The sequence below is a fragment of the Bombyx mandarina genome, chromosome 23 (genome assembly GCF_030267445.1).
Source record: "Bombyx mandarina strain Sakado chromosome 23, ASM3026744v2".
Lineage (NCBI taxonomy): Eukaryota > Metazoa > Arthropoda > Insecta > Lepidoptera > Bombycidae > Bombyx > Bombyx mandarina.
Window position 1 is genome coordinate 2,341,592 of NC_143229.1, and position 17,541 is coordinate 2,359,132.

Genomic DNA, 17,541 nt, shown 5'->3' on the forward strand with positions numbered 1-17,541 from the left:
TTGAACGCGCTAATCTCAGAAACTACTGGTCCAATTTGATTTGAAAAATTATTTCAGTGTTAAATAGCCCATTTATCGAGGAAGGCTATAGGCTATATAACATCATGCTGAGACCAATACAAGCGGAGCACCATTAAAGAATGTTTCAAAATCGGGGTTATTTTTACCTTTTGAGAGCTTCCGCTGCGTACGCTGCAGAAACGGTTAAAGTTTCGCTAAAATAATGTATGACAGAATTGTTCCCCTTTAAAAGATCTAAAAAAAAGTCCGTGACAGCATACGAGGGCGGCACTGAAAATTTCGGGAATTAACGAAGTGACACAACATTACTATTTAAAAATGTATTTATTGCTTTTCGAAGTATTCTCCGCGAAATTTGACACATTTTTCCATACGATGGAACCAATCATTGAAGCAACCATTCCAATCGGAAGTTGGGATCTCCAAAAAGGCCGTTTTGTAGGCGTCCACAGCTTCTTCAGGTGATGAAAATCTCGGTCCACGCAATTTATTCTTTATTTTAGGGAAAGCATAGAAATCATTAGGGCTTAGGTCGGGGCTATACGGCGGATGGTCTTATAATTCTATGTTTTCTTGCTCTAAAACCTCTTTTGTTCTGTGCGCGGTGTGAGAACTCGCATTGTCGTGATGGAGGATGATGCGGCGGTTGCAGTTCTCTTTACGGAGTTCAGAAACGACCTGTGGCAAACAAATACTAGCATACCATTCTGCATTAACCGTTCTTTGTCCCTCAAGAGGAATAGTCGTAACATGGCCGGTTTTGGAGACAAACGTGGCCACCATTTTTTTTGCAACACTCCGTGAACGAACAATTTTTGTTGGCTTTAACTCATTTTCGAACACCCAAACTCGTGGCTGGTTTTTTGTTTCGGGTTAGTACGCGTATATCCAGGATTCGTCACCTGATACAATGTTGTATACAGCATTTGAGGATCCTGTGTGGAATCTTTCGAGAGTTCTGACGCACCAAGTAACGCGAGCCGCTTTTTGCTCTTCACAGAGCGAATGCGGTATCCATCGGGAAAACAACTTTTTTACACCTAATTGTTCATGCAAGATTATTTGTATTTGACTCATGCCAATGTCTAAAGTTGCCTGAATTTCGCGGTATGTCACATGTCGATCTTCCTCCATCAGCTTACAACGTTTTTTTGGGTGACTGCAGTTTTTGGACAACCTTGACGGAGATCATCACTGAGCTTGACACGTCCACGTTGAAACTTAGCAAGCCAGCGATAAATTGTGGTTTTGGATGGGGCTTCATCACCAAATGCAGAAATCATCCGGTCAACACACTGTTTTTGTGTTAAGCCACTTCGAAAGTCATAATAAATCATCGCTTTTGAATTTTCTCGAGTCAATTCCATTTTCTGAACGACTAAACAAGTTTGACAAAGCCTCGTGACAAGACCGAGAATCTTTTTTTAAATAAATAAATGGTATTCGATTTTTAAAACCAAGGAGTTTTCAATTAAAAAGATTTTAATATGACAGGAACAGTGGAAATATTCCATTCCCGATACTTTTAGTGCAGCCTAGTATGTCTATATGTTAAGGTTGGCTCACTATAACGTTTTTATGCTAACCAAATTTGTTCTAAAATAAAGCATTATTTGTGAACTATTCCACGCGGACGAAGTCGTGAGCAAAAGCTAGTAATAAATAAATTGATAAGATAATTTAAAAAATTCTTAACTAGCAAAATCACGTAAATAGACAATTACAAAACTACTATTTTTATCAATAATCTTTTCTAATATATATTTTTCTACAGAATAAAACAGTAATATAAAATTCAAAAGTATTAATATGTTATATAATTTTTTAATAATTATATAATTTTTTAAACTACTTTAAATAATTACATAATGAGAATGATATCATCCTGAATAATCACACCACTACTTATCGATTTTTTACCAACATTTTAAGTTTAGGTGAGTTCTCAAGTTAACGTTGTTGCCGCGAAATTTTTACTATTACTATTATTAGCATTACTATTACTATAATTTTTCTACAGCTGATAGAAAATTATGAACCTTAAGAAAACTCTGACAATATTCTGTAAAATCTTATCGTTAAAACTAGAACTATCGACGACGGTTTCCACTAGCATCGATACGAGTCATTCTTTTTTATAATTCGTTAGTATCCTGAAAACCGTTAACTACGAAACCTTTGGCTTGATAAAAAAATCATAATAAAAAATGTATACCCGAATAATATTTTCTTTATACCTCGAATAGAACTTAAAATTAATATTTTTACAATAAGTGACTTCGTTCCTATCTGGTGTCCCACGATACCACACATCTTTTTCTTCTATATTTCTTCCATACATATGGAAGAAAAATAATATATACATATTACCTGTGTTTATAACGAAACTAAAATTATCATCATCTTCTATTAACTCTCGTTGCCCGTATTCATTTTCGAGACGCCTCACGTGGTTGCTCTTCCTCTGCCATTCGTTTTTTGAGATTGAGGCTATGGATTCGAGGGTTAATTTTTCAATTTCGGTTTCTAGTTGGCACACATTTTTGTCTGCTACCCTACGTTTTATTAAATGCCATATACTCTATAGGATTTAAGTCACCAACCTCAACACCTCGGATATAGGACTTTGGTGTTTTTTTTATCAACTCGTAAAACTCTGGTTTAGTGTAGCTTGAGTCAAATTCAATCTGTTGTTGTTGGAGCCATGCTGCATCTCTGCTTTTTTATTATTGATATTTGGGGGCTTTGCGATTTCCTTGCTATGATACGGAACATTGTCCATGACGATTAAGGCATTTTGGGGTAGATTGGGTATAAACCTTTCAGTTACCAAAAATAAAACTCACTCAAAATCTAGTGAAAGTGAAGTTAAAAGAGATCAGTCATTTTATTGTGTCGATTCCAAAGTGTGTTTTAAATTTGAAAACGAAAAATCAGTAAAAGACCGTATTCATAGTTCTGATTTTGCCCATGAAACTTGTATACCTATTTTGCCAAATAGTGATGCATGCACTGATACCTACACATAATACACATAATACATAATAATATACATGATAAACAGCGGTGAATTCCACAAAATTATAATTTTGCTGCCCATAATTTAACTCTTTCGCGGTTTAAGGTTACTGATAACAGTGATAACGCCGATCGAGCTCGTGTTGGTCGCCCAGGTTCTTCTCGAGAAAAGAACCACAATATCGCTGCATGCAACACGAAATGCATAACATGTAATAACCGATCGAGCATAGATTATACACTTAATATATTCGACGAGTGACGATCGCAAAAATAATAATAGTCCGAGCGAAAATCTTACTCATGTTAACCCTTCAGCTGCCACAACTAAAAATGTTAACTCTTTGGTTGCCGAACGTAAAAATGATAATTTTTTTTCAACAAAAATAATAATTTGGATATGTTTCCTAGCGTCGACGGACATCCTTGCTGCAATACCAATGCAAACTGGCAATGTCAAACATTAACTTGCGCGGTCGCAGAGGATTCAAATTTTGTTCATCAAAGATGTCCGGGCGAAAGTAAGATTTGTATACCATTACTTGAAAATTATTGTGATAAATACGGGATTAACGCGAATTTTCCGAATTATGGGAATAGGCGTGATGTAATGGGATTTGATTGCTTTATGGTTGCGGTGGAGATGGCGATCTTACGGGACCCCCTATTAGTCATGATGTACGGCCGATTTTTAACATAAATATACCGGGTTTTGACGGCACCGCTTTAGTGGACACAGCTGCAAAACACTGCATCGCGGGCCATACACTATACGCTCTCCTCCCGCAGAACAACCACCCTCTTAGCGTTTCCTCTCAACGAGTCAAACTTGCCGACGGTGTGGTGTGCATTATGGACGTTTTTACCACCACACTCGATGTTGGTAAGCCTAAAGACGATAATTATTTAAAGTATTAAAAAGAAAGATATGTAAATATTTTTGTTGCTGTCCATACTTTTTTATCGAACTTTGACAAATCAAGATCATTGATGCGCACATTCTTATTTTAAACTCAGTTTAAAATATAGGCGCGAGAAACTCCTAGGATTAATTACATAATATTATAATTAAATATTAAATTTTCATTGAGATATTATAACTTAAGCTTTTTTTGCCTATCTACTGTCAGTAGCCTCGAGGAGCTGGTCTAGTTTCACCGGGTGTGCAGGCGAGCTCATGGGGTTCAGCCTGAAAGACTCCGTGAAACGTCCGCTGCATTCGTATGTAGCGATGCAATGGTGTTCGAATCCCGCATACAAATACCAGTTTTTCTAATGAATACGTATCTAATAAATGCTCACGATTGACTTCCATTGTAAATGAACCCTCAGACACAGCCCACTGAGTTTCTCGCCGGATCTTCTCAGTGGGTCGCGTTTCGATCCAGTGGTAGATTCTGCGAAGCACGGCTCTTGTTAAGGTTTGTGTTAGCAACGTCGTCAGATTTGAGCCCTGTGAGCTCACTTACTAGTTAAGGGCCGTTTTCCAATTACAGCACAAGAGCGCATTATGCGGCATAATGCTCAACTAAGCTTTAGCATAATTCAGCATTGTGCGTCACTGAGTCGCATTATGCTCTGTAAAACTTGGAAAACTACCAAGGTTATGCTGATAGGTAAGGAAAAAAAAGTGAGTGAATTATATAATTACCTATACTTTGATAAATAATATAATTACCAATTAAAATTATAATGTGCGACATTTGACATTCTAAAATGTTTTAAAAAGTAAAACTCCTCAAGCCACTAAACATATACGGTTTAAACAAAAAAAAAAAAACGCCGTAGGATACATAGTTCAGTGTGCTTAATGCGAGTTTTTTAAGGTTCTCGATAGCGTAAAAGTGGCTCATATTTGTATGAAATGGGATCGTTTTCGTAGGTAGGTACGTTTACCGTTAGAGGCGCTGTTCCAACTGCATACAAAATTGGCTTAACGCTATCGAGAAAGTTAAGAAACTCGCAATACGCACTAGAGGTACCTGTACCCTCAATACTATATTGATAACATAAAGCTTCTTTCTAATTTTACATCATTAATAACTTTTAAATGTTTTGAAAAATGGATTGTCTATTTTTGTTTGTAATTTCAAAATATCTTTATACCTAAACACAATCTATATTCATTGACATAATTTGACACAATTCTGACAGTGCGGTGCTCATTAGTGTTGTAGCTTGCTCCAAATCACTGTATCAGGTACACATATTGTCTGGCCGCTAAAAGTATGCGTCTTTCACTTTGAAACAGCATTGAATATGCGAATAAAAATACATTTAATTGCTTATTTACCCCAATAACGAATACTTATCCATAAAAATACAAAATTCTATCAACTTAAAACAAATTTTATCATTTTACGATGAATTGAAGTTGGAACATTCTCTTGGCGGCAGTAGATTTAGTATTTATTATAAAAAATAAAGTAGTGTGATTCAGTCTAAATTAAAGAGCAAAACAGATATTGTAACCTGTAATTGTTGTCCATAAATGAGAAAAAACACTTATTTTACAGAAAGCATGTCATTGATTAGTTAAATTCGTTTTTCAATAGTAAATTTACAAACTCGTAGAAATCACCTACGTTATTTTTATTAGAAAAAATATTTTATTTTTTATTGAAGGAAACGTAAAATCCCATTAAGGTAAAATCATTATAATATAAACTGAAAAACGAAAATTAAGCAATGTTAGTTAAGCTATTGCAGGCGAGGAAAAGCTAATAAATAAAGAATATTTGTCTAGATTTTTAAACGAAATAAAAGTAACTAGTCATATTACGGTTTCAGATTAAAAAACGTAGGTATTTTAATTACAAAGTCTTTTAGCTGTACAATGAAAATTATCACGGAACAGGTAAATATTAGGCAATACTAGAACTCAATTTTTACTTATTACGAATCATTGTGTATTTATTTGTACATCTCGAATAGGTAGATTTTCCTTCTCGTTCTTGTTACCTACATTCTGAAAAGTTTGTAAAAGCAGAAAATATTTGAGCTAAATTTTTAAAGGTATTGTAAAAAAATAACTTGATTTTCATACTTTTATTTTTCTCCCATTCATTTTCTTATTGTTAACTTGTAATTAAAATTTCCAACTTTTTAAGTTAATTTCCTTTTTTATGTATACCAACTATACCTACCTTTACTTTCGTACGTACATGTGGAACACCTAATTTAAGATTTATTCTCGTATTGTTAATTAGTTGCCTAAAAAGTAGCTCAAAATTTGACTCACACAGCACTATATTAAAAAATTATCTTCATTTTGCTACTTGAAAAATGAGGTAAAAATCCATTAAGTAGATAATTATTATACAAGAAAATTCTTGAAAATACATTTTTAAAATTTGTTGAATTGACCTCAACATTAAGTTATGCTAAAATAATCTTCAGAACTATTATCGTATCTATTAAGACCTACATTTCGCAAGTTAATTACCAACATTTGTGAGGAATTAAATTGCAAAATACTTGCATTTCATGAATCCTGAAATTATTAAAATGTTTTAGTATTTAGTGCCTATCAGCGTATTGTTTCATTGGGCCACTAAAATGAAAATCATCAGGTAAAATTTGAGAGCTTTGAAGAACAAAATGTTTAGGACAGTAAAATAAAAGTTTTTTTTATGAAAACTGAAAAAATATATGAAAAAAATACTTATTCACATTTTTTTGTGTGATACATTACATACATTGTTTGTTTGGGTACCAAAACTGATTTTAAACTAGAAAGAAAATAATATACTTATTTCATTCTAAAACTGACCAAAGTACGATCAAATAAAACCTTTTTGTTCCAAAATTAATCAGCGTCTTAATATGAAGTTTAAAATGTCAAGCAAAAGTACCTACTTGTCTTGTAAATATCATATGTTTATGTTCAATGCCTAGAAGCTTAAATAAACAACATCTAGTAATTAGTGTTGGTTCTAGTTCAATTTTATTTATTTTAGCTCAATATGAAAAATTCACTGGAGCGATACTTCAAGTCTTGTGAAAGAACTCAGTTCAGCTTAATATTACAAATGAAGGTAAGACAATTTTCTAATTAAGTAAATTGCTATTTCAACATAACCATCAGTATTATTTTACATTATTAAACATGAAATATCAATATTAGTTATAGATAGCAAAAAATAATAAAAATATACAATCAAATTATGCTTAAAATAAAAGTAGTTTTTATATATTGTCTGGAAAGCCAACTACTTATTTATTTATGTTTAGGAATAATATTATTTGAAACTTGGATTTTGCATAAACTATAAACATAATTTTTTCTTTGATGACATACGAGTAATAGAGTCAATATTAATCAGGTTAATTATAGATTTATTAAAAACGAATTGTAATTACAATATTCTTGGAAGTACCCATTATAGTGTAGGTGTTCCTATTTTAATAATTTAAACTATAAGTTAACCTAAGTGGCTTGGAGAAATTATTTGATTTTTAATGTTTTCAGATTATGTTATTAAATAAGACCCTTTTAACAAATTATTCTTCATGTTAGAATGACGCAAGCCTATATAAATGTATTTGTTGAGAATGACGAAATATTATTTCTCATAATGCCTGAAAAACTAAAAGGCTTTTACTCTTTCAATTCCTTACGAGTTCATAGACTGCGGCTGACTGCGCATAATCTGTGAAAATGATTTCTTACATAAATACATAAAGGCTGTATACGCCGTAAGCTTTTGCCTAATTTGGCAAAAAAGGTTTCTCTCATTTTCAAACGAAACATTGCTTTATTCCAAGTGAAATAATTTTTATTTATTTAAATATGTAGTAATGTATATAGTTTTTCGCGAATTCTATTAAAACTAAAACATGATAATATCGAATGTAGGAACTGGTAGAAACACAACTCGGAAAGCGCATGACAGACAGGCTAATGTCATGCTAAATTTATCGATAGATTATACAAGGGGGATGGAACAGTAAAATCTAAAACATTTTTCAAGGTTTTCTTACAAGTTGCGACAGTTACGGTGTTTTTTGTTTTTCACGAGATTGTTTATTTTAAGTAAAAATATGTCAGCAATTAAAAAAACCCAAGTTAAAATTCAATTATAAAACATTTGAAGGTTAGGGAAATCATGCATGACTTGGGTTACAGGAATTGATCCGACAAAATGATAAATTTTGTAATAGCACTAATATGTATGTATGTGTATGTTTAAATTTAAGTAATGATATTTATATTTAAATTCACCAAAATACTACCAATACCTACATACAAATACTACCATTAATATGTCGAATCAATTTTAAACTGCCGCGCTCAATCACACCTTTGCTATGTTAGCTATCTCTTTTTCACATGCTGTTTAATGACTTTATATTGCACTCTGGCCGTCTAGTGCGGCAAACGTTTCATTTCGTCACTGGAAATAAGTACCTACATATCAACCTAGTCAGTCAAACAGTGGTGTTTTTAGACTAGTTCCGCCATTAAAGTTGAGAAAATCTTATTATTGTCAATTATAAGTTCAATAAATCACGTTGATAATGTCCAGTAGATACTCAGTCTCGTGAAATATTTTTTGTTTGCGTTAAGTATTTTTAATGTATCATTTCCTGTTTCGTATGGAACAGAAACAAGCCACTGCGACGGCTATTGCTCCGTTTTCGTTATCACGTGGGCCGAATTTCGAATTACGCCGCCTTGTTTGATTCGTGAGGCCACGACTTCGTACTCCACAGAGAAGACAGTCCAATACAGACAATAAAGACCGGCATAATAATCAAAGCGTCTTTGTTTTTGCAGAAGCGCGCCGAATCGTTCGACTTCTGTCATCGGTTTCTATCGTATCATGGAACCGGCGGGAGACTGACGCTATCTATTGAAAATCTTGTGCAATGTGTCAGTGAAGTGCTAGTGGATTGAGTGAAGTGTGGTGTTGTGCGGTGCAGTGTCGTTACATAAGGGCGGTTATGGTGGCGGGGCGGGCGGCGTGAGGGCCGGGCGGCGTCCGGCGGAGAGCGACGTGTCATGGCCCCTGCTCTCCCGCTGGCGCCCCGAGACGAGCCCGACGGTCACGACTCCCTTCGGCGGCGGGCGCTCACGTCCGTCGATAACATAGCGATACACATGGAGGAAGATGACATGGGCCTCCCCAACCAGCCGAGCCTCGCGAAAGACTCTCAAGAGATGGAACAAATCCTTGTTGATTTGGGTGGTAGTGACTTTAACCATCCAGATTTACTCCAGGCCATAAAAACCCTTGAGAGTGGTGGTGATGTATTATCTACCGGAGAGCCTGATGCTATTTTTCCTCTCTCTGGTTTTGATTTGACTGAAGTAGTTGATTCTGAGGGTGATAGCATAGAGGATAAGATAAAAGCTACTCAGGCACGTCTTGAACGCCGTTGTGCTTTCCTGCAGAGGAGGCTGAGAATACTGCAAACCCGATCCATCGGGAAGAGAATATCTGAAGAAGTGGTCCAAACATTTGAGAAATGCACCCGCGGAGCTCGTAAGGACAGTGGAGGTCGACCAATGGGTTTGAAAGCTTTTTTAAAACGAATAGAAACAACTGCAGCATTACAAGCAAGTGCTGCATCAAAGACTGTGGTTGGGCCAAAGTATTACAATGCAGGAACATCAAAAAGTGATCCATCCAAGTCTGCATCGATTGGTATTCCACCGGGGACTCTGGCAGGCTTGGATGATACAGCAGCGGCCCTGAGATCACAGCTAACAGCAGTGAAGTACCAGCTTGATTCTGATGCCACTGCATCTTCATCAGGGGCAGAGAGTAATGATGAAGTGGTGACTTACAATAATCCACATCAACAGCAAATGCCTATGTGAGTAATTAAGTTTTATGATTGCTTTAAACAGACTGATATTAAAACAATCCAATGTCAGATACATTGGTAGATACAAGTTTTTAGGAATCTGATTTTCTTTACAATTATATTTAAAAAGGTTAGGTAAATACCATTCTGAGTAAAAAGATTGACTACAAATAATTTAGATCTGAAATAGATATGATTGAAGAAAAAGCTTCCAATGCTATAAATATCCTTAGTTGTTTTTTGTAAATTATAAATCTAATGGATAAACAACTTATATGTAATGAAACAATAACAATGACCATGAATGTAAATTAAAATTCATTTTAATCTATCTTTAACTATTATGAATTAAATAATCCAACTGTTTATTTCAGCTAATTCAGATTTCAGATAATTATAATGAAACAGTACATTTAAAATTTATATATTTTTTTCAGTACTTGGTAGGTCCAATCTGTATTTACTGTCTTAATGAAAAGCTCTAAAATTATCTTAAATTATGTTTATGGGAATTAATGAGTACTAGTTTGGATATTTATAATTTGGTACTGTTATCACCAATGGTTAAATTTACAAACCTAATTAAATTCAGTGGATATCATATACATCTCACTTAAATAACATAAAATAAAACAACCATGTTATTTATATGGAGGTCAGAAGTGAAAATGATTATTTGTACTTTTTCGAGTTTATTCAATGGTTTTATTTATAAGTACTTATACTGTGTCATTAATAAAATATGAATGTATCATTAATACAAAAGTGCATTTGTTGGTCAAACTTGAACTACTGAACTGAATGTCATGAAATTTTCCACATTTTGTCAGGGGTACAGAAAAATCACATAGGAAGAAAAATATTATTTTTAAGGAGAAATAAGTATTATTTCTGAGGAATAGGTTTTTTACTACATAAACGTAAGTGAAGCTATGACTAAAAGCTAGTAATTAAATAAGTTGAGATTAAAGGTGCAGGTGACATTGTCAATATAAGCCTGGCTTTAATAATAATTTAACAAGTGTAATTAATTTAACTTGTTAAACCTAATATACAATTTTCAAACCAAAGATATTGTTGTGTTTTGGGCTTAGGTTCCAATTACATTGCTTGAATCAGCATTATGCAAAAACTGCAGCTACTAGTAAAAGCTTGTATATAAATTTTTTACTTAATATGATCAATGAGCTTTAAGTATTTAAAAACTATTGAAACTTTTACCTTTACTATACTTCTCTCTTGGTTCTTGTTATAAATACACAAAAATATGAGAGTATTCTAATAGATCAGATAATGACTTTATTGGAAATAAATGGTGCTGCCTTTATGATACTGGCATATTCCATAATTTTATTATTAGATTGATAAATTAGAAATCTAAATTGTTGTAAATTAATATTATTATTTTATAAAATACACTGGATTTTTTTCTGGAGGTGTTATTTTAACAGTGTCAGTTGATATGCAGGTCTTTCTAGAAAGAATCCTGTCCTGCTCTTAGTTCTTCATGGTTGTGATTTGCCACCTCCTTAATTTCTTGACAAAGATGAATTGCGTAAGTCTTCTATGGGACATTGCCTTGAAAAAAGAAATTCCCATTTTCTGCTTTATTGACTATGTGTGGAAGCATGAGTTACTCTGGTGTCATTTGTGATCAACCTAAAGATTTCAGTCTGGTTGCTGACATTGTCAGCTCCAGAGGAACAAGTAAAGTGGTGGCATATCTAGCTTACCTCTGAAAGCCACTATTAATATAGTTCCATCACCACCAAAGAGCCAGCCTCTGGGTGCAATGTAATTTGTCATGAAGGCTGGTCTATGTATTTTTTTGGCAATGGTACCAAAGCTACCATTGGCTATAAGCTAATATAGCTTAATGTTACTGTTATTGTGTGATTGCATATAAAAAGAACCTCTTGATTTTATTCTCAGACTACTAAACTTCAACAGAAATAATTTTCATTGCATTAGCATTTTTTTTAATTCATGTAAGTAAAAAATCCCAGCATGAAGAAGGTGCATAACCTGTTTCTAAATTAATTATCTGTTAATGATCATCTAAAACGAAGGCTTTAATTAAGGGTGTATTTACTATGGAATATATTTAGTACTTATATAAATATGTAATCAGTTTACTTGACTATGGTTTCGGTTTGGAGTAGGCATCATCATTATCTACACAATCAAAGCTTTTTAAAGTTCACATCAACCTGTCGTCTACCTTATATGTAATGACTACCTTATCTAATAAATTGTCTAAAGTTTCTCATTGTTCACCTGGCCTTATCAAACCTGTGTTGAGAACTTTGAATACCATTTGAATTATGATTAAGTTACAAAAAAAAATTTTTTACAATGCCCCGTTTTGGGTAGGTACCTAAAGATATTATTCTATGGTTTGTAATCAGAATGTGTCTCTTATTTAAAAAATGGGATGATTTGAGCTTCTTTTCCTTTCCTGGGGAACTGGTCTTTGAGAAGAGATCAATTAAATAAAATAAACAAAAGCTCAAGCAAAGACTGAGCATATATAATAAGCGGTTTTTGATACTTTAAAAAAATTAATATTACAAAGGAAAATTGTAAAGATATATTAATAATTTTTTTTATTTGAATGTTTGTTTGTAAAATAAAATAATTGAAGTAGAAATTGCCGATTTGTACTGAAAAATTGAAATTTTTTTTTTTCATTTAACATCAAATTTAATCAAAATATCTACCATTATTACGTATACATTGCTGCCATCTAATAGGAAAGTCATTTATGCCTTTGCTATATATAGAACTCTGGTTCTAAAGCTAGATTCTAGAAAAATGTGTGAAAGCATTTTGTACTGGCTCCTGGGAAGAAAACTTTATTATGTAGAAATTTATCCAAATCACGAAAAAAATGGTAGTCCGTTGGAGTAAGGTCTGGCGAATACGGAGGGTGACGAATGGTTTCTAATTGTAGTTCCTGTAGAGTTAAAACGGTTTCTCGTGCTGTATGAGGTCTCGCGTTATCATGGAGCAATAATGATGAAGATTGATTAATGAATCGGGGCTGTTTCACTGCAAGTTTTGCTATTATTGTTCCGAGTTCGGCACAGTAGACATCTGCCGTTATTGCTTGATTAGATCGAAGAAAGCTCTACTGAATAACACCATGCTGAGACCATCAAACAATTACCATTACCATTTTAATTATAAGCTTTGCTTCAGGACACTGTTGCGGCGTTTGACCTGGGGTCAACCATTGTATTTTTCGCTTACGGTTATCGTAAAGAATCCACTTTTTCTCACATGTGACTATTCAATCCAATATTCCTTCATTGTATTAAATTCTGGATTCAACAGGCCAACACAAGTTTCAACACCCGTTTCTTTCTGCAGATCAGTCAAATCATGAGGCAACTATTTTTCATATTTTATTGATTTGACGCAAATGAGTCAATAAACGTTAAACCATGCCGCTAATTCCTGGGAAGTTTGGCTCGGATCGGCTTTCACCATCTCTTTCATTTCATTGTTATTCACGTGTGTGGGCAGTCTGCCACGTGGATCGTTCTTAAAATTAAAATGTCCATCACAAAAACACCAAAATCGCACGGTGGGTTCATTAGCAGTCCCCTCTCCAAATGCAACATTGATATTGCGAGCTGTTTCTGCAGCGTTAGTTCCGCGTTCAAAAATCACTCGAATTTTCGAAGTATCAAGTACAATTACCTACAAGAAAGATTCTTGTCTAAGCTGAATAAAAAAAACAACTGAAAGTCGATAATCGAATATTGCACATTTTTTAAAAGAAGAACCTCATAGGTACCATTTGAAAAAAGTTTCATTCAAAAATTTCAAAGCATAAAGGTTCTATGTCAATTCGAAGTACCTATTACATTAAGATAGCAATTTCATACTTTAACCCCTATATTAATATAATAAAGCAATAACAGATGTTTCATGACTAAATAAATTATTTTTAATTAATTTTCTGGAACTTTTTGGTTTTCCCACTGTTATTTAGTTAATAAGTATGTAGAATCATCATCATTACAATCATTAAACACAGCGTTAATTAAACTCAGGTGTGGAGTGGGCCTAAAATAGCACTACCTTATCTCCTTTAATGATAGTGGGTGATCCACCTATGTCTTCAGTGACAGTTATGAGTAGGTACACCGTCCTGTGTATTTCTGCATCGAAGCATTGTGCTTAGTACGAGTTTTTTAACTTTCTCGGTAACGTAAAAGTTAACTCGAATTTGTATGGAATTGGAACAGCGCCCCTAGCGGCAAACGTAGGCAAACGTTCCAATTCCATACAAATTTGAGTTAACTTTTACGCTAACGAGAACGTTAAAAAACTCGCACTTAACATACAGTTGTACGTTCCGGCATGAACGGTTCGGACAGACGTTTTACAGTACAATTGAGATTTCGATCGGTCTCACAATCAAAGCGCGTTGATACATTGAATTTACCTGAGGTCTTGAATCAGAAGGGTAACGTTTATGTATTTAGGGATCTTTTGACTGAAGTTTCCGACCTTGTGATTTTCTTTACTTAAACAGAGCTCTGTTGTAATCGCTTAACGTCAGGTAGACCATCAGTTTATTCGCTCACAGAAAACCAAATAAAGATTCAGATTAAAATATACTTTTAAAACCAGATTTTTTAAAATGCTACTTCAGGTAGAACTCGCGAAAGTTTGTTATCTATACCTACTAATATACTTAGTCTGGCCATAAATACTGTTACAATAAAAAATTAAAAAAAAATCTATTGCAAATAACATTTATTACTTTTACAGTGTGTTAGTTTAATACATAAATATAAAACAATTTAAAGTATAAAAAGCTTATTCGAAGTGGTGTCCATTGGCTGCAATACAGTCCTTTAAACGTTGAGGCCAGTTATCAATAGAAGCACGCACTCTTTCCATGGGAAATTTTTCATTGCCAATCGTACGGATTGTTTTAGGGACTGCAAATTATCATGGCGTTTAGAACAAGCCGTGCTCTCTAAAACTGACCATAAATCATAATCCAGCGGATTAAGATCGGGATTAGACGACGGCCAGTCTTCAGCTCTGATGAAGTCCGAAACGTTCGTTTCCAACCAAGACTGCGTAGACCGAGCTTTATGACCTGGCGCCGAGTCTTGCTGGAAGGACCATTCTTGATTATTGAACATGGTGTTGTTAAGGGGTCTCACTACCTTCTCAAGAATGGTATCTTGATACACTTATGCCGATGTTTTGATACCTTTTTCACAAAAGTATGGCTCAGTCACTCCTTCATAGCTAATACCCCACCAAACCATCACTGAAGTCAGATAGTGCCCACGTTGCACTCTGTCGACTAATTGAGAAGCTTCCTTAGAGCTTTGAGCATAATACGGTCATTTTGTTTGTTAAAATGTTGCTTAATTGTAAAAATTTTCTCATCCGTAAACAAATTTTTTCTATGACCTCTCTTTGCGTACCGCTTTCAGTAGTTGTTTCGATTTTACCACCCTATTCTCTTTTAAATTATCAGTTAAGAAATGACCAGTACGTCTCTTATAGGCTGCAAGTCCTTAGTCATCTTTTAAAATACGCGACATGGTTCTAGGTGCTATCTTCATCTCCCGAGATAAAATCTTTTGCTTTCGGACAGGATTTCTTTGAATTCTTTCCCTTACTGCTTTGACCACCTTTTTCGTACGAACACTACGTGGACGGCTTCTCGGATCTTTTTCTGTCACAAACAGAGGAGGTCTCATTGCACCTATTAATAGCCCGGTACACAAACATTTTACTAATACCAAGCGTATGGAGAGTTTTAAAAATTGCACTTGGCTCCATACCTACTTTGTGTAATGCAATCACAGCGATTCCACTGCTGGACATAGGCCTCCCCCAAAGCTCGCCACTGAACCCGATCTTCGGTTCCACGCATCCAGTTACTGCCAGCTGCCTTGCGCAGGTCCTCGCTCCATCTAGCAGGAGGGCGTCCTACACTACGTTTGCCGGTTCGCGGTCTCCACTCCAGAACACGTCTACCCCAACGGTTATCGGTTCTGCGACATATGTGACCAGCCCACTGCCACTTCAGCTTACTAACTCTGCGAGCTATATCGATCACTTTGGTTTTTGCCCGAATGACCTTGTACAATGTATTGGCGCCAAAATGAGAAAACTCAATGAGCAATCATATAAAAATGACAGATTCCAAATTCAAATGTAATATTTTGTTTATTTTTAATTGTAACAGTATTTATGACCAGACTAAGTATAAGTCTACAGTGGTTTTTACGGATGTTCCGTTATAGCTACTGAACCATGCATCCGATTGATCCGTAGAAAATACATGTACTTAATGGATAGGGTAATATTTATATGAGTGTTTGACTCTCTACACCAGTATCGGGGGCGTTAATGATGAGAATCTTTGTGGGGGCTGAGAAATAATAAGGTTAATTTTAAATGCCCAGCGAAGCGGACAAGTACAGCTAGTCTTATAAATTGCACAATTTAATTAATAGGTGAATTTAAATAAAAAATAAATGCAAGCGCAATACGTATGCAAAATTTCGTGCTTATTCTGTTGATTGTTGAAAAATTAGTCTATTTGGAGTTATTTCTGACTATTGGTTCAGGTCATGCTTACGACAAAAAATCATTGATATCTAAACTGAACCAACATAATATAAAAAAATGAACTCAATATGTTCAGAAAAAGTGATTCTAATTTAGCTTTCAAGTTTTGACCTAAACAAATATTTTAAGTTAAATAAGAGCTTGTAAACATTATTCGTGAGAGATGATTTTTACTGGTGGTAGGACCTCTTGTGAGTCCGCACGGGTAGGTACCACCACCCCGCCTATTTCTGCTGTGAAGCAGTAATGCGTTTCGGTTTGAAGGGTGGGGCAGCCGTTGTAACTATACTGAGACCATATAACATGTATCTCAAGGTGGGTGGCACCGTGACGTTGTAGTTGTTTATGGACTCCGGTAACCACTTTACACCTGGGCTGTGAGCTCGTCCACCCATCCTAAGCAATAACAAAAAAAATAATGATACACTGGTGTGCTACCTTTAAATTGGGATTCACTTATTGGGCCGGGGGTCGAATTTTACGAGATTTCTGCGCTGAGGGGACGTGCGGAGTATGTGGGAGAGCTGAAGCCACCCCTAAATGATTCTCCTGCGTTCTCACTAGGTCAATGCCCGAGGCAGAACCCGAGAGATTTAGGACAGGTGATCTTGTTCAACACTGCAACCAGACTTGCTGCACCCTATCTAGCAGGCGTGGCCGTCAGACCCTCCACTTAGTATCACTGGCAACAGGGCAACACTGGAATGATCTTCTTTTCTTTTTTTGCAGAGAAAAACGGGCGCTCTGGTCGTGGCAGAGAGCACGGGCATCGATCGCCTCGCGCTGGTGCTGGCTTCAGGCGCAACTACAAGAACTCGAGTACAAGATACGGCAGCACAATGAATTGCACAAACAGGTACGGGTGATTAGTATTTACTTGACGTAGGTCGATAGTTTGTTGCGCGGACCTCGCTCGGTTAAGCAGTTATCGGAAGGCAAAATATCACGGATTTTCTGAAGGTATTAATAAGGATTATATTGTCATGATCTAACTGGGAATCTACGATTGATTATAAATATTACGTGAATACCGATTCTGACGAAGAAAATTTGTATAATCTGTCCCAAAAACAC

At 35.1% G+C, this 17,541-nt stretch overlaps 1 protein-coding gene across 7 annotated transcripts in view; it reads left to right on the forward strand.

The window, feature by feature from the left end:
• The first annotated feature begins 5,920 nt into the window (after nucleotides 1-5,920).
• The window catches only part of nsl1 (non-specific lethal 1), a 31,471-nt gene continuing 19,850 nt past the window's right edge, over nucleotides 5,921-17,541 (forward strand). For 2 of the 7 annotated variants that reach the window (XM_089737216.1, XM_089737217.1), the window contains exons 1-3: nucleotides 8,433-8,507; nucleotides 8,819-9,861; nucleotides 17,197-17,323. In XM_089737216.1, the coding sequence (XP_089593342.1) occupies nucleotides 9,044-9,861; nucleotides 17,197-17,323 (945 nt within the window). In that variant the 5' untranslated portion in view covers nucleotides 8,433-8,507; nucleotides 8,819-9,043. Of the gene's footprint in view, nucleotides 6,055-6,998; nucleotides 7,077-8,432; nucleotides 9,862-17,196; nucleotides 17,324-17,541 lie in introns of those variants that run through there. The other 5 variants (XM_028179724.2, XM_028179727.2, XM_028179725.2 and 2 more) reach the window with 4 other exon arrangements.